Raw genomic sequence first — 26,590 nt, 5'->3', positions numbered from 1 at the left:
AGCCTTATTTTCTTTATGTTTTTAATTTCCAATTTTCAGAGTAATTTCTAAGTTTAACAATACATTCCTCAAATAAAACCAGCACAGACAAAAATATATTTGTGTTCAAAGAAGAACTCACCACTGAAGTTCTTCCATTCAGGAGAATCAATTATATTAACACAAAACTCTTCTTATTTTATCCCCCAAGAATCTGGGATTTAGAGTAAGACTTGAAAAGCCTTCAGAACTGGCAAACACTAAAGACAATAAATTCAGATTGAAAGCACATGGGGCAAATTCACAACACTTGTGAAAACTTCACATAAACTGCCCATCTCTAATCTAATATTTCTTCAGCTGGAATACAAGATTAATTTGGAGTCATCTAATTAATCAAAAGTCATTTCCAAGGAAAAGGCAGTTGAGGATATAACAACAAGAATTAGAGCTAAAGAAATTAGCATTCAAAATATATAAACAGCTTTCAAGGTCAATACATTGCCAAACCAGGCAATGAGACTAGATTACTAAGATCTGAGCTATTTAATTTGATGTAAAGAGTGTTATCTTGAAACAAAAATAAAGGAAAATAAATTAAAATTGGGAAATATTTATTTTTCCTTGTTATCTAGAAAGAGAATTAAAACACCAAAAGATACTCAAACACTACAACCTATAAACTATGTAGTAAACTGTGCAAACAATGGAAGTACCATGACATGAAATAACATATTTATAATTAGATTCAATGAAAAAATATCTATTTTACTGTGAATACCAATGCTACAGTAAGATATGTTATACTTGACTTAAAAAAACCTTTTATATCTGTGTAATTTTGTATATACTTGACTGTCATAGATACAGACATGTAATCACCTGACAGAACAAAAAATTCCCACAGTAGCACCTGCACTGCTGTGCCTACGGCTGCACTGCTACACTCCTGGATTCACATGAGAAGCTGCAGGAAATTAATCAAGGTGACATCAAATAAGTGTTTTGGAACCATTTGTGCTTCTGGGAACCTCAAAATGAGACTTTTTTGAGGCTGGTGAATAGCTTTGTGGCATCCATGATTTCGAGTCAGGTAGCCATTACCTTTCTATTCTTTTCAAAAGAACAGCCTTATTTCTACTAGAGTTAAACATTTCTTAGACCAGTGAGTACTCTACTGCAAGTAAATGCTCATGTTTCTTTGCTGACTTTTCTTCACAGGTCTACACAATCTTCAAATGTGTGAGAAAAGGAAAACAGCTAAGAGCTTCAGGGAGGTACCAGAGAAAGACAATCATGCAAAAGCACGTAGTTAAGATAGTTATTTCAGCTTGTGTACAGACAAAGTTTCTGTAACATTGTCATTATTTAGAAATCCAATGCTTGAGAAAGCATGACAGCAATTGCATTTAGCACATGGCTATTCAAACAAATCTAGTCACCCACGAAAGCAATTTAAAAATACTGAATGTGTCACAAGAACACAGGAACTGATTCACACTCTAGAAAAAGTCATACGAAATAACGCAGTGACTTTTTAAAACAATGTAATGGCTTTTCCTGCTTCATTCCATTATGGGTCCGTATCAGTAGAATGGAATTACGGAAATGTGCTATAGGGAAAATGACAGCACAAAGAGTAAATTGTAGGGAAAAATAGCTTTGATGGACCTAAAAAGATAAAAATTCTAAAAAAAATCAAATGAAAAAATAAATGACAAGACATCAGTAGCAAATCCTTCAAAAATGCAATCCATATAACTTACTGTAATGGTAAATCATGACCTAATTGCAATCAGCTGCTCAGCCTCGTATTTCCTCTGCACCCCAGATGCAGCCCTAGCACTCTAGATGGAACTTAGGACCACTCAATATTTGCTCTAAATGGGTTTCTAAAAAAATACTACACAACTACTTTCATGGCACTGAACACTTTTAATATGGGAAAGCATGTACAGAAGCTGTACGGTAAAAGAAGCAACAAGCTCCCTGTTTTTCTTCAAAAGTGTTTTCCAAGGCAAATACTGCAAGATAACATTAAAAAATTCAAATATGACTGTTATGTATTAGTATGTGACTGTAAAATTAGTGGCTGTTTCATATGTACACTGGAGTAAAACAATGTCCCTTAAAGCACTGAGTACTCACACTTCATTAAAATGGAGCACACTAATGGTGGCCAACTTAAGCATAAAACAGATGCTAGAGACAACAGCATGTTAAACAGAGGACACCTATCCATAAAAACGCTTGTAAATATAAATGCAAAGGCATTATTTTCTCCATCATGAGTATGATCTAAGTTTCATGAAGTTCAGTAGTTTATTTCTAACATTTGTACTGTTAGAAAACTACAAAATTATGAAAAAAAATTCTATTTCTAAATCTAGATTTAAAATTAAATGTATAAGCAGAAGTATGGAATTAAACACAGAATGTACTACAGTTACCTGCTATGAACCCTTTTAAATTAAAAACCATCACCACCACAAAAATAAACCAAGCAGGAAACTGCACCCACCAGTGATGGAAGCTCTCCAGAATTATATGTAAAAAAACTACATGTTTCTCCAGTGATGGAACCTTCTCCAGCTCCCTTCCCTGGGACACACATTGCAGCTGTCAAATTTTTCATGCAGGAGAATTCATTACATTCTGAAGTTGTGGTTTTGATCCATTAGGAAGAAAAGTCAAATAGGAAATCTGAGTCTGACCACATGTATTGGCTTGAAAAAAATGAACTACCACATATTTTGAGTAAAACTACATTTAGGCCCTGGACTATGCTGTTCCCAGTCAGAAACAACCTGTGTCAAGATCAGAGATGTAAGGCTGTTGGCATCAATGCCTTTATCAAGATGCTGATGAAAGTTTTTTAACCAGCAGGCTAATATAAGTATTTAATCTCAGCTAGTTCTTTAAAAAGAAAACTGTGAATGCATAAGAAACATGTTTTGTTTATATAAAATTCTTCAGGAACTTCTTTCATTAAAGGTCTCCATTTAAGCAACCTTAAGATAGAGTGAAAACTACTGGAAGGATGTGGAATAAATGCAGATCTTGAAATCTTTTGAATTATCCCTCAGGAGAAGGCAGAATTAGCAAGGAAGTGAAAGAAATCAGGAAGAGACTAAAAGGAACTGTGAGGAATAGGAGGGAAGGATGTCCCACAGTCTAAAACCATCTCACTGTGGTTCTACACAGAAATATTTGCATGCTACAACCATTTCTGTAGAGGAGATGATACTCAGAATATTTCCATAGCAATGTAAAAACTACTCAGTTATTGCTTTAATTATTAATATGCAGTTTCTTAATCTGTTCTAGAACAATGTTGATGGAGGTCAGTATTTATCTAAAATTGGCAATTATGCAATCCTACAAGCTGCCTAGAATAGGAGACCACCACAGGTTGATGAGACCTCTTATTCCCCACAATTACACATGGTCTAAATTTTTTAACACTGAGTGCAAGTTAGATGACTAACGAGAGCTTCTTGTTGACACTAGGAAACAGCCAGCTGGAAAATATGGGAAGGTCTGTTCTCTTAATACCACCATGATCCATTACAGTCTACGAAAAACTAAAAAAAAATTCTTGATGTGGTAGGTTGACCTTGGCTGGATGCCAAGTGTCCAAGTCACTCCCCCTTCTCAGCTGAACAGGGGAGAGAAAGTAAGATGGAAAACAACTTGTAGGTCAAGATAAGGCAGTTTGCTAAACCCAAAGTGAAAAGTCATGCATGTGCACAAGTAAAGGAAAAAAAACCAAAGATTTTATTTGCTACTTCCTTGCATCAGGCAATGTCTGGCCACTTCCCAGGAAGCATGGCTACAGCACATGTAGTGGTTGCTCCAGAAGGCAAATGTAAATAATGAATGCCTCCACTTCCTCCTTTTCTTAGCTTTTATATCTGAGCTGACATCATATGGTACGGAATATCCCTTTGGTCAGTTTGGGTCAGCTGTCCTAGCTGTGTCCCCTCCAAAGATCTTGCCCCCCTCCAGTCTACTGATGGAGGGGCAGAATGCTGGAGAAACAGCGCTGATGCTGTGCCAGCACTGCTCAGCGGTAGCCAGAACACCAGTGTATCACTGAGACTTTTCCAGATACCAATGCAAAGCACAGCACTGTGAGGGCTGCTATGGGGAAAATTAACTCTATCTAGACTTAATACACTTCATGACAAAATAAAAACTCAGATTAATTTAGCCTAAGGCAACTAAACAGCCAGTGGAGAGGAAAAGACCCTTTTGGTAATAATTCAGCCCACCTAAAATCTGAGCATTCTGTTATGGTTACACAGGGAGCTTAGAATATCCATGGCTGTCAAGTCTGGCATTTCAGTCTTGTGAGATGAATGCCAAACAAAGAGTCCAGAAAATCCCAAGCAGTGGTGAACCAGAGTGTGTGGAAACAGGCTGAATCACTGCAGAGCTTGTGAAGTAACCCTGGAACAGAGCTAGAAGGCTTGTGAGACAAGATTAGGCAGGCAAAACTAAACAGCTAGCACTTGGAATGCAAATGCTGGTAAATTAAATCTTCAGTAGCATCAGAGAACTCAAAAATGCTGCAAGCAGTAAAGACTACAAACAAAGCTAGAGAGTGAGCCAAGAAGTTTTACATGTTCTTCTTGCTCATAGAAGTATCCATTTTCTTTAAAAATCTTGACACAAAACAGACGGAATTCTCTTTACTAATTAACATCATCCAGGCCCAGAAGCCTTGAATTCTTCTACCAAAAAACACAAATAGCTAAAGAGACCCTTCTGCAACTACTGTGCTCTCGGGCTGCCATTTTCCAGTGGTTGGCACTAAACTCACAGCATTTAGTTGCTTAGAATTTAAAGATGCAAAGTAAATCAATTTACTGACACATGGCATTGATCTAATCTTCCTTCACTCTGCTCCTATCACTTAATAGCAATATCAAAGGGTGAATTCAAACAGTCTAAAACCTCTGTGTATTTCATTGTAGCTCATGCACCATATTACAATAGAATAACAAGCAGGAAGTTGAATATATCAAGACTTTATACATGCTATACATATTCTAGTCTTTATAGCTAACTTTTAAACCACTACTTATTTAATTGACTTTTCAGAAATTCACTACAAAGCAGTAAGTGCTGCAAAAACTCAGGCGTGGAGATTACTATGACTGATGACTGCTGGTACCTGCTCAATGGTTACTTTCTATTTTATGTCAAGCCAAAAATAAAACAGAAAAAAGAGTTTATCTAAACTAGAGGTTTCCTGAGGATAGCTTGAATTAAAAGCTGCATCACAATGTGTAATTATGCCTTATATAAATATCACATAAAAATGTGAATGTGAATAAATCAACTGGCAAATAAAAAACATAGGCATGTCTTATTCAGTTGAGAACACAGAAATATTTTACTATCTACATTAAAAAGATTGGAAATATCAGTAATGATGACAAATGTTTTCCAGCCCCATGCTAAATGATCCCAATTTCACTAATATTGACCTGTTGGAAGGCAGAATTAGAAACACTTCAAATATACCTCATCATTAATATTTCTGACAGTAAGTATACGTTATCACTTCCTCAGCAATGGAAAACTACACAAGAAGGAAAATCAGACACAGCAGTAAAAATAAATCAAAAATGAATAATATTGATCATCTGTTTCCAGTCTTATATTTAAAACAAACATTTATATTTATGGCTAAGGCAATAATTCCATTACAAATGCCTACTTTCAAGCACTTTCAGCGTTTTGGAAAAAAAATTGCCCAACAGAATAAAATTTATCGATCTCTCCCTTAATCTAGCGAAGATTTCTCTTCCCCCGTACTCCTCCTCCTTATCTGCATAGGACATAGAAGAAATTATAAAAATCGTCCTGGTTATTTTAGAGCTGAATAAGTGGAGGAGGGAGGCATTTTTCACAGGTTAAGGATTGTGACTAAGCTTTTTCTGTTGTTATATGATACAGGGAATGTGAATCATCCTTGTCACTTGAGAAAGAAACTCACAGATAAAGAATAAGACAGACAGCCAAGGGGGAAGAAAAGATGGATAAGCAGAGGAATCATGCTAAGAAAATTCCTCTGACATCATTAAATCCAGTCCTTAAAATAGAACTGCTTATCTAGCCCAGAATTTCTCCCTTTGGGAGCGTGACAAGGAAGCAAGACCATACCATAAAAAAGCAAACTCTTCCAGGATGAAAATCAGTAAAGAAATCATTTTAGAAGTTGAATTGGGAATAGACATTGATAATTAAACTATAAAATGGATCAGCAATACATTTTGGTGAAAACTGCAGCTAATTATTCAAATGTCAGGTATTTAAAATGCTAAATTCTTAGAGGTTCACCAAGTGCTTTGTCAAAAATAAAAGAAAAAAAAAAAAAAGGCAGCCCTGAGAAGCAGAGTTACAGCAAATGCCTGCTGACCTGAGGCAGTGACAGCTCCATCCCAAGCGCTCCCCACCCACCCTACAGAGACACCAAACCATTACAAGAGCTTCTTGTGACAGAGCAAACTGTTTGATGTCCCTGCTTTCCAAAATGCCCAAATGTTTTACTGTGACTTCTGTTATTTACTCATTGCCTGAAGATTTTGTATTTACAGAATAATGCTACATTCTTACTGAAAGGATAAGTATGAAATGAGAAGTGGAGAAGCCAGCCAAAAGTCCTTTCTCCATAAAGATGTTTCCCTTTAGTCCTTTATTATCTAAATAAACCATAACCCCAATCCAAACCACAGTCACTGTGGTTTCTAAATCCAAATTTTTAAAAAATTCAGTATGTTTTATTTAGTGAAGGCAAGTTTGATGTTGATGTTAAAAATAAAGAAATAGAATGAATTAAACTGTTGGAATTCACAGGAAGTATAATACCAAATGTTTAACTTGCTTACCTTCATCATAAATTTCAGTAAATCCATGAGAAGGGGAAAAGAAAGAGAAAATGTGAAATGAATATTTGCTTTTGGGTGCTTAAAAGTGGGATTTGTTTTCCCTGAAAAAGTGAGTGGGATATACTCACTAGAAACCACATTTAAAAGGAACATTTATCATTGCAATTACCATAATTATAGCTCACGTTGGAAAGCAAAACAGCTACTCAGAACAAGGCTTCATCGTTTTTTTATGCAACAGTTTTCTCAGAATTTTCTTTACCTTTATAAATATAGCATATGAAAAACTTATTGCTTAAAGACAAAAGACGGTACAGTTAAAGCAGGAGCCATGCCTAATTGTCTTAAACAACTTGCTCTGCCGATAGTTTCTAAATACAATGCGAGTTGTAAATCCTGCATTCAAAGTGCAGTGCTGAAGAGCAACATCACTATTGTAGTAACACATCATATGTAAATGCACATTAAATAAAGACAATTTAATGTTAGCAAGACTAAAAAACTGAGAGCCACATGACTGATACCAGAAGATTACAGAAAATTTTAGGTTAATTTTCATGAAGGGTGCTCAAGAATAAAAGGAGAGTGATATGCTATAGGCAATTATTTTCTTTTCTTTGAGAGAGGTCTATGGCCACCTTTTCCCCTTTTGACCTCATCAGTTCATGTTTTGATATCACAAAGCTGAAACTGAGGATTGAAATTTGTTTCTATCCCATATGAAAAGAGAGTCTAACTGGAGAGCTTCCAAGCAATGCTGGCTGCTTTCATTTCATACATGCTTTTAAAACCAAAGTATCTGTTCTCAAAGATGTACAAGATGTTCTAGCTAAAGGGAAAAAAAAAGTATCATCTAATCAATTTAAAATGTCCAAAGACTTCTCTCCTTAAAATTCTTCCAGATCTGTTCGGTTGTTATCAAAATAGCTTGGTAGTTGTCACGCTGAACTTTTGTTTGCTTTTACTGGGAGGCTCCAAAAACTAACCAGAAATCTTTACTGAGCTGTCTACAGTGGGGTGTGTATAAATTAATTAATACAGAAAAAAGTTATGTACATGAGTAATTAAAATAAAACCTTTCCTATATTTGTCAATACTGACTTTCACTTGCCAACATGCTGTCAGTTTATCAAGGACATTAGATTCATCAAAGTCTCTTCCAGCTGTCATTCAACTATGAAATTTTATTCAGGGAACTATACAACCCCATATCTTTTAGTATATCAAAAGTACATTAAACAACAGTCCTGTGAAACCTTCTTGTTCTCTTCTTGACAATTTATTTAATTGCTGGATTGTAATCTCTTAACCACCTTCAAGTTAAAGTGAATATTTTATACAGCAGTTTCTTGTGCTGGATTTTTTTTATGACCAGATTCAACAATTCATTGTCATCAGTTAATGTATTAAATGAACTATAACAAATGAGAGAGAAAGAATTGTCATCTATTTGGATCTGTCATATCATATTCTTTAGAGTTACTCTGGTTCCTTAATAATTTTGAAAATAATTTACACATCAGTCTTAGAGACAGAAAGTTTCATGAACAGTCTCCCTCAAGCTAGAAAACCTGAAAGACAACACTGGGTGAGGGAAGTCTGAACACATGTCCTCCTATTGCTTCAAAACCACCAGGGAAAGAAATACTTTGAAATGTAGTTGTTGCAAAAATGTTTTCTCTACATGGCAAACACTTAAATGTGTGTTACGCCCACTTATATATGGGCATATATAAGTGAAGCAAGTGCATATATATATGAAGCAAGTTGCCCTGTGAAACTTCAGGCCAAGCCTAAATTAGGTATCGTGAACTGTAAGGACCACAGCTACCAGCCAACAGCCAGTATCCAGAGGGTTCTGGATACTCCTGTCATACCCTCCTGGAAACGTTCTCCAAGGTTTTTAGACAAAATCTCTTCTTAGTTAAAGGAGAATGCTTACTCTGAAAAACATTGACTCTCAGCTTGGGGAAAAAAAAGGAGAGAAAGAGAAGAAAAAACACAGCAGAAATTATGGACTTCACGTAGGTAACAGGTTGTCACAAAAGAAATTTCTCCAACTCGTTCTCTGCAGAAGGAAGAAATTCCTGCTCCTACACAGCTTCTCTCTGTGTCTCAGCACAACAGTGCACATGAGTTTATGGGCTAAAATTAGCAATTTAGAATCTGTATTTGAAAATTAAACAGACAGAAGAGATATAATTTGAAATTTTTAAAAGTCATTCTAACTTTCTCTCCTGGTTTTACCTGGGAGAGAGTTAATTTTCTTCCTAGAGGTTGGTGCAGTGCTGTGTTTTGAATTTAGAATTATAATAATGATAATAACACACTGATATTCTAGTTGTTGCTAAGTAGTATTTATACTAAGTTAAGGACTTTTCAGGTTCTCATATCATCCTGCCAGTCCGTAAGCCAGAGTGCACAAGAAGCAAGGAGGAGACATAGCCAGACCAGCCAACCCAAACTGGCCAAAGGGATATTCCATACTATATGGAGTCATGTTTTGTATACAAACTGGGGAGAAAAAGGGCCTGGGGCTGCTAGTCAGGAACTAGCTGGGCATCAGTTGGTGAGTGGTGAGCAACTGCATTGTGCTTCACTTATTTTGCATATTCTAATTTTTTCTTCATAATTGTTACTATTATTTTATTTTCTGTCCTATTAAGCTTTCATTTTATCTCAACCCACAAATTTTACTTTTTTTTCCCAGTTGTCACCCTCATCCTACTTGGGGTTGGGAAGGCAATGAGCAAGTAGTGTGGTGTTTAACTGCCTGCACTTATAAAGTACCTCAATCCTTTCTGGTGCCTAAAAGGGGGCACAAAGTGTTGAGATAATGACGGATCTGATTGGAGCGTGCTATAACAAATTTTTTATAAGCATTCATTATATTATTTTATTAGTCTCTGGTCACAGTGTTGATTTATTTGCTTTTAGAGGCCATAGAAACGTAGAATCATAGAACATTTTGGGTTGTTGGGGACCTTTAAAGGTCATCTAGTCCAAACCCCCGCAATGAGCAGAGACATCTTCAACTAGACCAGGTTGCTCAGAGCCACATCAAACCTGACCTTGAATGTTTCCAGGGATAGGGCATCCACCACCTCTTTGGGTAACTTGTTCCAGTGTCTCATTGCTCTCATCATAAAAAATGTCTTCCTTATACCTAATATAAGTTAACCGTCTTTCAGATTAAAACCATCACCTCCTGTCCCATCCCAACAGGCCCTGCTAAAAAGACAATCTGTCTTATAGCTGTTGTGTATGTTCTCAAAGCTGTGTTATTTAACATCTTATATGAGGTGTATCTTCCCAGCTGGTCTGATTATAATCTCTTTGGGGGCTGGATTAGGGTCATTATTTTGTTGTACCTTGTAATACTGCATTAGGATACGATAAAATTGAGCATCATGAGACCACTCTGGTGTTTGTAATCAGCATTGCCATCACCTTCATATTCCAGGAGCCATCTATCAGAAAGTATTAATCATTACACCTTTTACCTTTACTCCTCAGAGAGCCAATCTATAGAGGAGATAGATGCCTTCCTCCATCTTCCCCTTTTCCTCCAAGCTAATTACAATAGCGTTTGAGGATTTTGGCTATCCTCAGGGTGTTAAAACCAGCATGTTCCTACTGCTAGGTCTCCTGAATGTGTTTCAGGTCTTGTTTATGGCTAAACAGCTATTTAAGAATACCACCCGTAGATCTGTCCTGAGGCTTGATAGTGATGAGTGTCAGGGTGTGTGGGATAGGACAGGCAAGTGCCTAGAACACCTCTAACATTTTGGGATTTCACCCCTGAACAAGTGCAGAATCCTGAAAAGCTCGTAAAATACTTGGTAAAGGTATGCTCTCACCTTGGCAATTCCAGACAGACACAAATCACTGCAACATGTTTGGGCCTGATTCAGGTCTGCCATGCCCTGTTCCACACTATTCATACCCTCAAGGGGAAGAGATCTCTGGATCTGATGACAAAATGACATGCACTGTGGCTACCCCAACCCTGGCCATAGGCACTGCAGCTGAACCAGTGAACCAACCCATGCCAGTATCAGTCACCTCTATACACAAAAAGAAATACTGGAAGTAGAAGTGAGGTCATTTAGTAAGGGATGAAAGAGCGTCTACTAGGAGAGAGTAGGAGGGAAAAGCGGACAAGGCAGACCTTGTCCTTCAAAGTAGGGTCATCACAAGAACAGGAGGAGGAAGAGAGGTGGACATTGATCAGGGAGCAGAAAAAAGAAAAACTCATAAATGAGATGGTAACCAACCGAGTGAGCAGTGAGATGTGTGAAAAGATTTCAGCTGTTGTATAGGTAAGCACATTGTCATCTTGTTGCTCCAATGTTGGGAAAATGGGGACAGCAGCCTGGAATTAGAGGGTAAGGAAGCTGGGATTCCTTTCTAGGGAAGGAAGTGTTGACAAAGTGGTTGAAAGAGGGGCACAATTCCTTAGTTTCTGGAGGTGACTTCTGTCAGATGGGAAGGAAAGGCATCCCTTCAAGGAAGATGTGGCACCCAGGCAAGTGGACCACCATGGTGAAAGGTATCCAGTACCTGAGGGAATTAGCCATGCTAGAGGTGGATGAATTAACTGGTCAACTCCAGCAATATGGAGAAAATGTCTCTTCCTTCCTCATCTCAGCTGTGGAAAAACTGGTCCAGCAACACAAAGATCCTACTCCCCACCAGTATGGACCAGTGTCTCAGCTATTCGGCATAAACCTTCCTCTGCTCAAAAGAGAGGATACAGTGGGTACACATCACCCTGTAGTTTGACCTATGTGACCACAGAGAGGACATGAAGAAGTGGGCTGGAAAATCTGCCTCAGTCCTAGAGGCACAGCTATGTGAGCTGCAAGGAAACACAATCACAAAAGGGGGTTCTTCCAGGAAAATTGTTGCTCCAGTTTCCAGTCAGTAGTTCTCCAGAGTAGAAGGGCTGATTTTACTCCTGATTGAAGGGACTTCTGATTCATATTTACAAGAAGTGAGTATTCAATATCATTACTAGGACTAGAGGGGCCCTGCCTGCAGCCAGGTGGAGGAGTGGTCTTACTGGAGTGTGTGGATTCAATGATCTGGCACATCAGACCCACAGTAGTATAAGGCTCTAGCAGACACAGAAGCAGAGGATACTGTAATACCGTCAGTTCCCATTGGTATTTCTGGAATGACAGGGGTATCCCAATGACTGACTGTATTGGAGGTTGAAGTGACCCTGACTAGGAATGAGTGGCAAAAGCACTCCTTTGCGAATGGCCCAGAGGCTCCAGGCATCTTTGGCAGACTATCTTACAAGAAGGTACATCAAAGGATATCAGTGGGCTTTCAGTATAGCTGCCTTGGAGACAGAGGAAATTAAACAGCTGTCTACCTCACCACTTCTCTCAGAGTACCCTTCTTTTATGGGGTTGCAGAAGGTTGAAGAACAACAGATGCCAATCACTACCGCAATGCTGCACCAGCAGCAGTATCACACCAGCTGAGACGCCCTAATTTCCATCCATAAACTGATTCACTGACAGGAGAGCAAAGGAGTGATCAGTAGGATCCACCCACTCTTTAACTCAGCCCCATATGGCCAGTGTGAAATCCTAATGGATAGTGGAGACTAACAGTAGATTATCTTGGCCTGAATGAAGTCACACTGCCATGTCACTGAGTGCTGCCCTACTAAACACTGACAGAACTTCACTGTGAATCAGAGGCAAAGGTAGCCAAGTAGTAGCCACAATTAATACCACTAATGCATTTTTCTCTATCCCTTTGGCAGAAGAGTGCAGGCTGTAATTTGATCTTCTGTTCTATTACGTGTCTTTATCTCAAATCACAAATTTTACTATTTTTCACAATTCTCTCTCCCATCCCATGGGATGAGAAGAGGGAGTAAGCAGTTTTGTGCTGTTTAACTGGCCTCCTGGTTAAACCACGACTTATCCGTTGCTCTTGAAAGGTATTCCTTGCCAAACACTGACATCAAAATGCTAAAACTAACAGATGAATAAAGACACTAAGTACAACAAATAATTGTTGCACACTTGGACACTAACTCAGCTAAAAGTAAAAGAAGAGATTAAATTTTGATGACATTATTTTAGTTACATACAAATCTCCTACTCCAAGTTTACATTTGAAATATGATATTCTACAAACCCTAACGAATCATAGAGATGTAGGTGATATCCAGTATGAAACACTATTAAAAACAAGCTCAGATTTAAGTGTTAGTAAGGATCAAATTTATCTGCACTATGTAGACACCAGGTAGATGTGTAGATTTACCTTACAGTCAAGGAAGAGACAGTCATTTCTAGAACACAATTCATCTGATCTATTAAGCTGACATGTTCTGTAGGATGGGACCAGCTATGCACTAGAAGTGTTTGATTCTCTGCCTTCACTATAATTAGGACTTTAAATAACTTGCTAACCCTACACTGTCTACAGCATGAACACCTAAAGCACTTCCGATATTTGAACCTAAGTACAGAACACCGCACTTGCATTAGATACGGAAATTCAATAATCCAGTGGGGGTTCTCTACTGAGTATTGAGAAGTAAGGTACTACCATAGTTGGCCTTCTGATGTACTTCTGGACTACAAATAAGTGTCTCTGTTAAATCCCGTAATACTGAAATCAATGCAAATTTGATGACTAAATATCTTGAAAACACCACTTTCTCCTTCATTTCCTCAAGAAATCAGAATGTGCTGTGAGTTTTACATGCACCTGTTTCTCTAGTATCAAATTTTTTCACAAGTTATTCTGAGAGGGGGGAAGGGGAAGGGGAAGGGGAAGGGGAAGGGGAAGGGGAAGGGGAAGGGGAAGGGGAAGGGGAAGGGGAAGGGGAAGGGGAAGGGGAAGGGGAAGGGGAAGGGGAAGGGGAAGGGGAAGGGGAAGGGGAAGGGGAAGGGGAAGGGGAAGGGGAAGGGGAAGGGGAAGGGGAAGGGGAAGGGGAAGGGGAAGGGGAAGGGGAAGGGGAAGGGGTCATTCTATTCATCATCCTCACTATTCTCTCTTTTTCAAAATAAAACAAATAGATGTAACCTAAAACCTACTGAAGCTTTATCTCAGGACACTGAAAATGTGTTCTTAGTGTAAACATTCACAGCTGTTCAGAGCCATATTACTTGGCTCCTTGGACAGGTTTTGGGTAGCGTACCACTTACTATTCTAATTTATCAGAATCTCACCTTAATGCTTGGCCTTTCAGGTTAGATGAAAAGATCAAAATAGTATTGCTATTTTATTGGGAATTTTTTGATAGCAAAGCTGCCAAAAATCCTTTAATTTAGAGATCATCTCCTGACTATATCTTTCATACAATTCTTGTAGCATTGCATATGCTATCTGAAATATCAGATCTTTACACTAACCTAACCAAAAAGTTTGTTTCTAATTCACAGAAATTACCATTGGTACATGGAACACAGCTTGAAATTCTCAGATCTATAATAGGGACTGAAGGAGAAATACCAAAAGAATCCTAGTATACAGTTGGAAATGCTACTATTCTATTAAAATAAGTTTCAGGTAGATTTGGACACAGATTTTTTCTAGAAAGAAAATGTTTGTATTATTTTTTTTTTGATGACGTAAATTAGACTTGGACTGCAATTAGAATACACTACAATATACAGGACAATAAGGATGGAATTACAGATACGGTTGAAACTATCACTGTAGGTGTGGCATTTTAGCAGCATTTCCACAATCACTGTATTTCGATATGCCTGTTCACTTTAACATCACACACTGCTATCTCCTCCCATTTCCCTTCATGACATGTGTGAGAGTAACTGAGTGCACCTATGTTAACAGTGCTCATATCACTCCCTACATTGAGCCACCTCTGCAGTCTGTGTTATATCTGAAATTTGAATGCAAATTCTTTACGTTGGGGGATAAAATATTTGTGCACAATTTGCATATTTTCCAACAGTAATATGAAAAATAAATCTATATTTAAGGAAATTAACTTAGTGTGAACAAGAAATTACAAAAAAAAAATTAAGTCCTTATATAATTCATTTGATGCTTGAAAATCATACTGATTATAAAGTACAGATGTGTAATTAATTACTTTAATAGCACTGAAGACATATTACCTGAACCATTTCTCTTAATGAAGCTTTGTTTTATGGCTAACTCCAATGTCTACAACAATCCTAGCTTGTTTCCTCTAGCCAAAATTCATTTGTTAAATTCACCCAGTCCACACTATCCTCAAAGCCAGAATTTATTAACTTCTTCTCAGCTCAGAAATACTGTAATGAAAGTAATTCTTTCTAAAAGTAATTCTTTCTGAAAGTATCTAAAGTGTGCATCCTTACTCTGCAAGTTTCTTTTCTCCAAAGAAATTGAAAAATAGTTTTATTAGTGGCACAAAACTAAGCTAACACAGTAACTACTTGAGGCAAAAAGAAAAAGATTTACCTTTACCTTCAGCAGAAGAGGTTTCTCTGTCTAAAAGTTGAAGACAATCCTACATTGCCATTAGCCAGGGTAAACATGAAAATTCTTGTACCTTGCACTCTAATTTTAAGAAACAATACATTTCATTTCCCTTCAGACTAATCTATCCTGAATACATTCATTCTTGATGGTTCTTTCTGATGCCAAATTTTCAAAATAATTCAGCAACTATATGTAGCTGATTCTGTATACCGAAGCATACCTACAAGGCTTCACACTCATACCTGCTCAGAGACAAAAGGAGAAAGCCAAGGGTTCAAGGAATATCTTAAGCCCATTTAATTTTTACTCAGCTTCAACTCCCAGCATATCCCTTAAGCAGAGCAAATATTTTAGAACAAAATAACCAGAAGAATTACAGTCATTCAACAGGAGAACACAGGAACTGGAGTCATTTCTCCTAAAAATTTTGTTAGCACACTTTACAGGCTAGAACAGCTCAGAAGTGAATGACTTTAGCTTATCCTTTGAATGGCATGAAATTACTTGCAGTAAGGTTCAGCTACATTAATTTGACATGAAGCTTTCCTCTGGTCTTGGGTTTCAAGGTTTCCACAGATACCTAGACATAACTGAACACACTTGCATTAGTCTTGTGTGTCTTATATTGGAAAATGGCTTATGAAGAAATGTATTAGAATGACCTCAGTGACCATGCAGCTGAACAACCACCAGCTTTCTACTGCATTAATTCACTGTGTACATCTGCAGTCCACCATAATACCGCTGGTAACACTCTGGAATTACAGAGGGAGTTAAAAGCTGCTTTACAGGCCAAATTGGGGTTTCATTTGAGGGAGAATTATTTTATGTGAAGTAAAGCCAGCACCCACTCCATCTCTATCAGATCAGTTGTCTGGATTACAGAGTCAGTCTGTTAGGAAAAGCCTTTAACCAGTATAACTTGGAATGAAACACTTAGCTTTGCTCTCATGGAAAAAAGTTCTTTTTAAATAATTTAAGGACTCATTTCGATGAAGCAGTCTTTCCAGAGTATAAGATTTTGATATTACTAAGTTCTGAAATAAAAAAAAAAATAAAAAAAAACAACAGACAACAAAACAGCAGATCTGAAATACTACATTTTCCAAGAACTGACTATGAACAATTCAGGCAAAAACAAGCCACATCAGAGTGTCACTAATAAGCTTCCAGCATATAATTTTTCATGCATTGTGAAGTATGAGGCTAGGTGCTTGTATAATACTGAACATGTTTTTAATTGTAGTTTTTTCTCTTTATAGCAAAATTATTTATAGGAATAAAACCACAGAATCTAAAGATATACAACCTAGCTTTCTCAATTGTAATTAAAAAGATGGGTAAACTGAGAAAGTAACCTGACCATCAGTATGGCTTAAAAACACTCAAAATCAATCCGTATAAGAATTGATGGTTTTTATCAATACCAGATCCACAGAATATGGATAATGCCATCATACTGCTACATTTAGCTAAAATTAATACTTAACTACAGTTATTGTTTAATAAATATTATAAATATATACCTATAGATGTCACATAACATAGATATTTGTGAGTACAGTAGCGCGGGTGTGGAAAAGTCTAAGTCACCATTTAAACAACGTACTTACCTGCAGAAGTCTCAGGCAAGCTCTAATTTGAGTCACTACTTACTATAAATATGTAATAATCACAGATTAAAATTCTGTAATTTCTGGCTGAAATAAAATGAGACCAGTGCTATAGTTATATTATTGGCCATATTCCAGAAGATGTCTGAGGTTGTCACTGGTCATGTGCAGCTCAAACTAAGTATTAAGAAACCAAGGAGGCCTATTATGGTCCAAGCTTTCAGAGAGGCTTCTAACATTTTCAATGTGAACAAACAATTCTACACACATTTTTACGGCCACTAACTCATACATATGCAGATGTTACAGATTACATTGAAGAAAAACATACGTAAATATGTCCCACAGAGAGGAGTTATATCAAATGCCCAAACAAATATGCATGGTATAGACAGACACATTAGGAAAGGCCTTAACAACACATTCAACAGAGAACTGTGCTTTATTTGCAAAAATCTAGGAATTTTTTTTATTCTACATCAGCTGTTCTCCATCATTAAATGTTTTGTGTATTTGCAGTCACACACAGCATTACACATTATTTACCAGTATTAATTATCTTACTGTCATGCAGTTTAGGATTACACTGTCTATATTGGAAAAGATAGGGTGGGTTACAGAATGGAATTATAACATTAGACAGCAAGGCTCAAAACTGACAGGCAATAACCATACATTCATATTACACAATTCTATGATCAAATTAAAAGAGAAAAAGTCATTGTGGTAACATGAAATTTGGTATGACAATTCACAAACGACCAGATTCTACACGACCAAATATTCGCCTCTTTTTTTTTTTTTTTTGAGCCGTGCGAGTTGAAGGGTCATGAACACACAGGGTATCAAAACAGACAGGTTAGACTCAGTGGCAACATGAAACATTTGGGATCGAGTGAATAAAAGACAGAATCACATACCCATTTTTCCACATCAACTAGCTGTAGAAAGAAAAAGCAAGAAATCAGTAAATCTCTTCCCTTAAATACAGCATATCAAAGTCTATTTTGAAGTTAACATTTCACATTTTCGGAAATGTATCTAGTATGAGTCTAAGTTACTCTTCTGGCAGTTTCTCTTTAAAATGCCAATACTTCACTTTCTGTCTTTATTTTGTGGAAAGCACTTCAAATTCTGGAAGTCCAAAATGTCCCTCCAAATATCAGATAATAGGCAGCAAAGGAAGACTGATGCTGAAGTAATTCCACAGTGTATTCAGTACCAACCAGTCAAAAATGCAGAACACAGTTACCCACAAATTGTATTGCCATTTCTTCTTGAGCAAAACTCTGTCATAAGTGAACATTATTCACTTGAAAAGGTTCCATTGCTGCTATTCAAGGTTTGCCATTTTAGTGAATGCAGTAAGTATAAAAGGTAAAATTAGGGGTACCTGTCAGACCCTGACCCTACAACCTGCAACATAAGAGAATAACTTGTATAAGAACAGAGAACAGCACATCAAAACGTCATTCAATTTTCTGATGGGGAAAGAGAGAATGTTTTCGAAAGCTTAAGGTTTCAAGGTTCATTAAGGAAACAGATTTTAAATTACTTTCTCTAAGAAGTTTTTGGACTATCTTACAGTCTCAGAAAGGATTGAGAATATCTACTAGAACACATTTCAGCTACTAGAACAGTTTGTATGGCATTACCTATTAAAAACTTAGTTGACAACAACAGCAGTATATCTGAAGTAGATTTGTCTCTGGACTTTGCACAGAAAACACTGCAGCATATCATGCCTTCCATGGTTTTATTGCAGGTACATACTGACCTTTTGTTAGCATATGCAACATAAAAGTTTAACAATAATTTAAGATAGCTTAGGGAAAACCAGGAGTAATTCTCAAAAACAGTAATATTCAGATTCCAACTTGTTTGTGAAATTACTGTAATAAAAGGCAATGTATTTAGTTCTTATCTGCTACAATAGTTCCATTCAAAGTAAATTTTCTCACTTTTTTAATATATATTTCGATTAAAGAGGAGTTTTATATTTTCAATATTGTTCAGTCCTGCTGGCACACAAAATTCTGATTTGCCTCTATTTTTTAAATTAATCTTTACTGTGATTTTACTGTCAACACAGCTGCAGAAATTCCTCCTAAGAAACACCTAAATGATTTAAACCAGATAAAATATAAGAAAAAATTTAATAAGATGTTGATATATTAGAAAAGTAAGCAATAATTTAAATCTAAACGCAAACAAGACAATTACAATGTCTTAAAGAAAAAAAAGGGGTAAGGAATAGCCAAGTTAGATTTATGTACAAGTACTTCATTTTTTACCTTGTTTTAGATGCATCTTTTGCTTTGTTAAAACTGTATATGCTCTGAAAACAGCACTGAAAGCAACTTGACTGTGTGACAATGCTAGAAAGAGGTGACTTGATTTATGCCTTTATTGCCTTGCTTTGAGAAGTGTTTGCTATCCTAAAATGTAAGTGAATAGGGCAGTATTGGTATCAGAAAGAATTTACTCAAAGCTCAACACCCATTATCAGTTCTACAATTAATTGCCTTTTAATTTCTGAATTGTTCATTTACTTTATTTTAATGAACGCCAGTTATCTTAAAGAGTCAAGTGCAATATTTGCCAAGTATTTATAATATCTACACACAAATTCTGCATTGGTATACTTACCTCTAAACAGAACTGTCAACAGGCTTTGGCATATGCCAAAGGCACCCTTATTCAGGAGTCTCTCAGGACAAGCACTTGAATGGTGCACGTACACTTGTCAAAAGTACAGTTTGACACCCACATCTTTCATACAGGAAAGATGATGAATGCATCCAAAGATGCTTCTGGTACAGTGTACAGCACAACAAAATCTTGCATTTGTAATTATGGACATATTCTATAGGCCCTCTGCTGTGAGCTTCTTCAGAGACCTCTCAAATCCAGTGTGCTTCCTTTACATTTGTGGGAGAGCTCATTCAGAAACTGAAGTCACAAGACATTTGTTTCTTACAGACCACTTGGACCCAAGTTCTAAAACCTGTCCGTGCAATATATGTAGACAAAATTTAGTTTGCTTTTACCTTATGGAACCTATTCTGGAAGAGCTATGACCTTCTAGACATTTAATATCCCATTTGGGGGCGAAAAAAGGCATAAACTTGACATAATAATATATTTACTTATCTGGAAATTTCCAGTAATGCATATTAGGTAAAGCTAAAAGTAAATAATATGAGTAATCTTAGTATATATATACACATAAAAATACTATGAGTAATTTTCCTAATGTAGGCACAAAATAGATGTAAAGCTCACATAAACAAAAATGAAAGCAAATAGTGGATATCTCAGCCTAGTGTTTGTATCTAAGATCTAAGCTATGATTCAGATATGAAGCAAGCAGATACTTCACAGCACTCCTATATACCGATTCTGTTTCACACTGAGACCTCCATCTTTTGTCTGTCTTGAAGACTAGAAGCCACAGGAACCCCTTTTCCCATAGATTTCCCAGTATTCATCCAAATTCAGGAAACACTAAGATTCAAAGTTCCTGTTGCTATATAAGCATTAGTCATTAATCCAGGGGGAGAACTGAAGAAAAATCAAAAACCTAACAAAACAAAGCAAAACAAAACCCTCCCCCTCCACGCAAAAAAAGCCCATATACACTCAAGAAACCAAACAAATAAACAGAAAAATATAAACAATCAAACAAACTCTAACATTCTCTTCTATCAGATCACATTTTGTCACCTCTCTTTTTTGGAGTGCTTAATGTTCCCATGGTTTTGGAACTATCTGTTCTTACCATAAATTACTCAGCTTGGGTTTTGCTGAGCTGTTCACCTCTTAGGAGGTATAGCTCTTCCAACTGGTCTAGGAAAGTTTACAATTCAAGAAGGGTTGAGGGAATGGCAGACAGGGACTGGCAGTCATTTCCGTAAGTTCCCTCTCACTGTGGTCTCTTACGCTGTAAATTGCTTAATTTCTATCATACATTACGTTAAAGACAGTCTGAAAGAACAGTACAATCATTTATTTTACTAAGCACAATCAATTCTGCCTCGTCCCAATAAATCCAAATCCCTGGAATTCAATAACTATTCTTCTTCTGGCTCATTTTCTCTCCTGATCATTTAATCACATTGTTTGGAAAATAAAACACTTAGGTAGGTATATACTGATTTTTCTCACTTTCTTTATCCAAAGACTATCAAGATTTACAACATTTCCTCCAGTAGAGGATGCAGAATCCAAATTAAAATATATATACCTCAAAGGCAGAATGCTACTTAGAAATATTCTTTCCTCACGTACCCTGGTTTTTCCTAAGAAAAAAAAAGAACATGACCCTGTCTAATCCTGCATACGAAAATTTAGTGGGTTCATTGCCATATGACAGTTCTGAATATAAAAAATTATTATCTTGCCATGAGAAGATCAGAGTTAGCAAAAGGATGAAGGATGTCATATCTCCAGAATTCACCTAGTGATTGTGAACTACTTATACTACAATAATCATTTTACAGAAAGCTACTAACTTGAACTTAAAAGAATTATTTCACTGCCTACTGCTAGCAAATAGCCATCAACATAACTAATTTAATGAGTAGAATATATGACACTTCAAACTAGAGAGTAGTGTTTGATGGACATTAAAATGCTATGGTACCCATGTATATGAATGTCTAAAAAATACAGGTAGAATAAGGACAAAAAGACAAGGATTCAAAGTTATATTCTAAGAATCAAGCAAAAGATCAAAGATGTCATTTTGCATTACAAAATGATTTCTCTTCTTGAACTAGAAGAGAGCACTGTACTACAGAGTCTTAATACTTCCCTTAGAATTTCATATAGCTCTAGTGAGAAGTCCTCAATGAAGAACATACAGCCACAACTTAACAACTTACTGCTATGCAAATCCAGAAACTTCAGTGGTCTGCACTTGCTGACTTCTTTTCAGAGGCATATCAGAACTCCAATCTTTTCAGGCAAGCTTTCATTTTAAACACATTTAATCCAAACTGGAAAGTTGCTTTTTTCTTTATTTTTCCTGAGCACTGCAGATATCCAGCATTACATTAACCAGACATAAAAGTCAGTTAAAAGAGCAGGAACACAGTTTTGTTAACCATACTTTCTCTTGCCAAAAGGAGCCATGAACTAAATGAAGAGAAATAGAGGGACCTCTTCACCATTATGAGGAGTCATTCACAAACTCACTTTTTAAATCTTGACATAAAGCAAGGTCACAGAACATATGCTGAATATCCACTAATACAGCAATATTGATTACCAGGGCACAAAGTTGCAAAGTAAGCTACTTTAAGCCATGAAAACAACCTCCCATTCCTAATTCTGGCTTCTGTATTCTGTTTGCTTTCATCTGCTTGAGCAGCATACAAAAACACTAAGGAACTTTATTCCGCACAGCATAGGAGAATCTTAGCTGACTATGGCTAATCACATTCTCTACAAATATTTATGAAAACTTCATGATATTTATAATATACAACCATTATCCACAGATGGGATTGTGAGTTGAAATCTCAAGGATATGTATTCCCACTAGTGGATGTTATATCTTCCTTTGCAGTTATACTAAATGTTTTTGAAATGAAGAAGGAAACTCTTATTAGAAAAAACCAGATTTTTTTTCCATTTCTCAGTTATGGAAACTGAGAACACAAAGTAAAACCTTTGTCTAAAACTTTAATAAGATAAGCAAGGTAAGAATAACTAAAATCAAACCAGAAAGATTCCAAATCTAATTGTATTTTTTACTTCTGTTACAACACTTGACTAGCTTCATAGACACCTTGATTTCCTAAATTTAATACTCAACAAGTTAATTGATGATATGCCTTCTCTTCCAGCCCAGGGTTGTCTTCCACTGCAGACTTTTGTCTTCAAGATGCTTCAAGAGCTGTGCTTTCATGTCTATTTGGTTTAACTCCTCTGAAAGCTACTTAGATCCTAAAACGTAACTGAGAAGAAACAAATTAATTTCTCTTCCCCCAAAGTCAGTTTTTACTGACCATTACACTAGAAAGAAAACTTAGAACACATTAGCGCTCAAAGGGTCATGGTAAGACTGAAAAAAGGCTTGCTGCTATCTACCTCCAAAACAGGAAACTTGTCTAGGATGACAAAATGTTTACTTTTATGCCATATATCCTCATTCCAAATATGGTACACACAAAAGAAGAGCTCATGTGCCAGGCTACAAATACTCGCTTGTCACAATTCTGTGATTTTAAATAGGTAATGATTTTGATCCTGTCCTTGCTTCTCCCTGAGGATGAGCAGAATGCAAAAATACTGTGCCTGCCCTTCTTGATCTTTTCCAGTACTTGCATTTGATCAAAGTGCAGTTGATCAAAGCCAACTCTTATTCTTTTTCTGCCTTACTTGAAACGGCCTGCTAACAATCACTTCAGATGCTAAATAAGGTGGAATGAGGAGAAAATGACAGTACCTGTTTGTCTGCAAAAACTCCACACTTTTTCCCCCCTCCATTTTATTTCCTATTCTCCTGTTAGCAGAGTTGTATCTCTAAAATAGCTGTGAGTAGTCAGTATTTTAAGTACAATAAGCCTCTAAACTATCTCACCCTTTCATAAAGCCTACCACTGGTAGCAAGTAAGTCCATCTGCATGACAAGAAAGTCCACACTGCATTAAATACTCTTCTTCCTCTCATTTCTCTCACTTTCTCTCTTTGCAGTGAGAAACATTTAGGTTATGTAAATTCAAAGTCTGGGAGGGTAGACCTTGCAATAAGTACAAGCTAACATTGTTGGACATAACAACTCTGTCCCTTTTTATGACACATCACCATCTGATAAAGACATACCCAAATAATTTCTTAAGAAAATTACTGGGTTTATATTTTGTTATTTTAGAGAGTTATGCCTGGCACCTGTAGACAACCCCTGGGCTAACGAAAACAGTCAAATAAAGTACAGAAACAAGAAGCTGTAATTTGGACTTTTTGGTCAGAAGTTTGAATAAGAAAACTTTCTAGTCAGTGCTAGGAAACTAAAAGAGCTCTGGTTATATCAAGAGACCTCCGGTTCATTTCTGACTCTTCCTTCCTACAAGTGGGGGTTCCACTAGCAAACCTGAAAACATTTTCAGCCCATCATAGTCACAGCTACTGTTAGCTTTCAAATATGTTATTAACTAGGCTACTGCAGTGTGAATCAGCGAGCTTAAATTGCCAAGAGTGCCCTTAACTGCCAATCTTCATACTTTTTTAAAGGAAGTACCTCAATAACTTGTCTTATTCATTAACATACAGAACACTTATTAAAAGAAATGGGAGGTGTTACCTTTTTTCCGTTTGCATGAGGGATGAAATTACTTTCCCCCTCCTCCCATGCTGAGAAAATGACAGAGCTGCCAGCTCTCTGTGTTATCTTGCTGCTTACTAATACAAAGTAATTAATGAATTCAGAGTTCCGCAGTTGGAGATAGGTGATTTGAATATTTAAAAATCCACCACCTAAAGTTGCATTCCTATCCCAAAACGGCTCCATTCTGTCTCCACAGCACTGGAAAGCTTTTTCACTCTGTGAGGAAACCCACGTTTTTCCTACCCCTTAAACAAAGAAGAATAATGCAAGGCTCTTGCATGTGATGATTCCTTCACAGGGCCCTTCAGATCAGAGAAGAGTTGCCCTTTGATCTCTTCAGCAAAAACTATCCCACACATGAAATTAGACAGCACTTTTCTGGTCAGTGGCAGGGAAAACAGATTTTATTAAAACAAGGCACTAGGAGGAGTGATTAATCAGCCATGACTGGATGATTAGACGGGAGTTAATAAGCTCATGATGTAATTTAGCTGTTACGCTGCCTAACTGATGGGTATCTGCAGACAGCATTTTCCTGAAAAATGAAGTTGTCAAATATTGGAGTAGAGCTTGTGAAATTAAATTCTTTCATATTACAGAAAAAGTTTAGCTTAGAATTCACATACAATGTGTGCAATCAAATGCTTCTGTTCCCTTAATAAGCTCTGACATGGATTTATGGGCACACAAGCCTGAAAAACTCCTAGCCTTAATTACAATGCTTTAGCACAATATTACTGAGACCTTTTAACAAAAGATATTTGTTTCATGGCTGTTTTCTTATGTTGTCCATGAATTATTTCTGTCTCTATTTCAGTGGTTCTCTAGTGTAATTGGATTGGGGGGGGGAGGTGAGGCAAAGACTGTGACATTTGGAAGAAAATAAGGACATTCTGGAAGTAATGTTACTAAGGAAGGAAAGAAAAGTAGGATAGTAGTGTCAGTAACCAGGCTGCACACTGGTCAATCAGTTCTGCTCCCAAGTTAAGATCTCCTGTTAGTTAGAGGAATGAGACAACAACGTATAAAAACAATCAGTCTCACAAGATGTGGAAAAATATGCAGCAGATCAAAAAATGAAGGAAATAAAAGCTATTAAAACACATAAAATAAGAAAAATTAAGAAAAAAGTTATATTAATGCAAAAGAAAACAGATGTACATGTCCTTTATTGTTGTACTCCAAAATCATGCAAAAACCAGTGTCAGGTTTATATTAGAAAGATAATTAATTCAATAGTAGACTATTTATGTGGTTACACCAAGCTGCAAAACAAATGAAACCTTTACTAAGCATTTCCTCACAGACTAAAGTCTTCATTTAGGCATGACTGAATGTTATGTGTTTGCATCACTCCCTTTAATCATCACTTATACAATATAATTTTCAAGAAGGTCTTTACAAATCCCAACTACAGTAGGGTTCCTTCATATTTGGCTCTCTGAGTCTGGTTTCTTGATTAGTTTAATCTTACTCTCAGTTTGAACTGATCCAATAGGTCAAAATAAAAACAGGAAACTGATGCAAATGAAAAATTCAACCAGAATTAGGAAGCAAAAGCAATGAAATTTCCCTTTATGAAATGCAGCTAGACTATAAAAAGGAGATGTCTATGAGCAAAAATCCCTAACTGCTTTAAATACAAGCAGAATAAGCATGCTATAAAGAATTTAGAAAATGCTTTCTGTTGTATTGTATTTAAACTAACAGCTATATTTGTAGCCTTCAAATCCTCAGGAGATTTCCATTTCAAGTTACATGGAAAGCCTGTAAACACTGTCCTGTCTATCCACAAGAGGTTTCAAACAGTGGCCTGTGGTAAAAGACATTGAGAATAAGATTATCAATGCCAGGACAAAAAAAAATGAAGAAGAATACATATGAAGAAGAATAAGAAGAAAATGAAAAAAAGTCACAAATGCTTTCCTAAAGGCTTTAGCACATAACTAGACAATTTTTGTACTTCACTGATAAACTATATCAAGTAGAAACGATCAATTTTTACTGTGAAGATCAGCATATCAGTTTATCTCGTTAATCCCTTGCTCGAGCTTTTAAACGTCTTAAAGAGATCTCTGTGTTAAGGCATTATTTTTCCTTACTGTTTTACATCAAACAATAAAATCTTGAAATCATCTATGAAAGTGGTTACAATTACACTGGAAAAAGTAGGATAAGTTACTGGACCTTCAAAAGAAATCTCAGTAGAAAGCCTATTGCATGCACTCTTTCTCTTCCCTGGCACATATGAGTTCAGAAAGGACTCAGCAAGCTGGGTAGTTTCGGATATCTGAACT

The 26,590-nt window shown here is 36.6% G+C and overlaps 1 protein-coding gene across 2 annotated transcripts in view; it reads right to left on the bottom strand.

The window, feature by feature from the left end:
- The window catches only part of RYR2 (ryanodine receptor 2), a 389,904-nt gene that overhangs the window by 229,174 nt on the left and 134,140 nt on the right, over positions 1-26,590 (bottom strand). For both annotated transcript variants that reach the window (XM_051783768.1, XM_051783769.1), the window contains one exon: positions 17,881-17,901. In XM_051783768.1, the coding sequence (XP_051639728.1) occupies positions 17,881-17,901 (21 nt within the window). The remainder of the gene's footprint in view (positions 1-17,880; positions 17,902-26,590) is intronic.

The sequence above is a fragment of the Manacus candei genome, unplaced genomic scaffold (assembly GCF_025592945.1).
Source record: "Manacus candei isolate 608988 ecotype Guabito, Panama unplaced genomic scaffold, ASM2559294v1 h1tg000017l, whole genome shotgun sequence".
NCBI classification, from domain to species: domain Eukaryota; kingdom Metazoa; phylum Chordata; class Aves; order Passeriformes; family Pipridae; genus Manacus; species Manacus candei.
The sequence above is the reverse complement of the archived record's forward strand: the minus strand, read 5'-3'. Positions and strand labels throughout refer to the sequence as shown.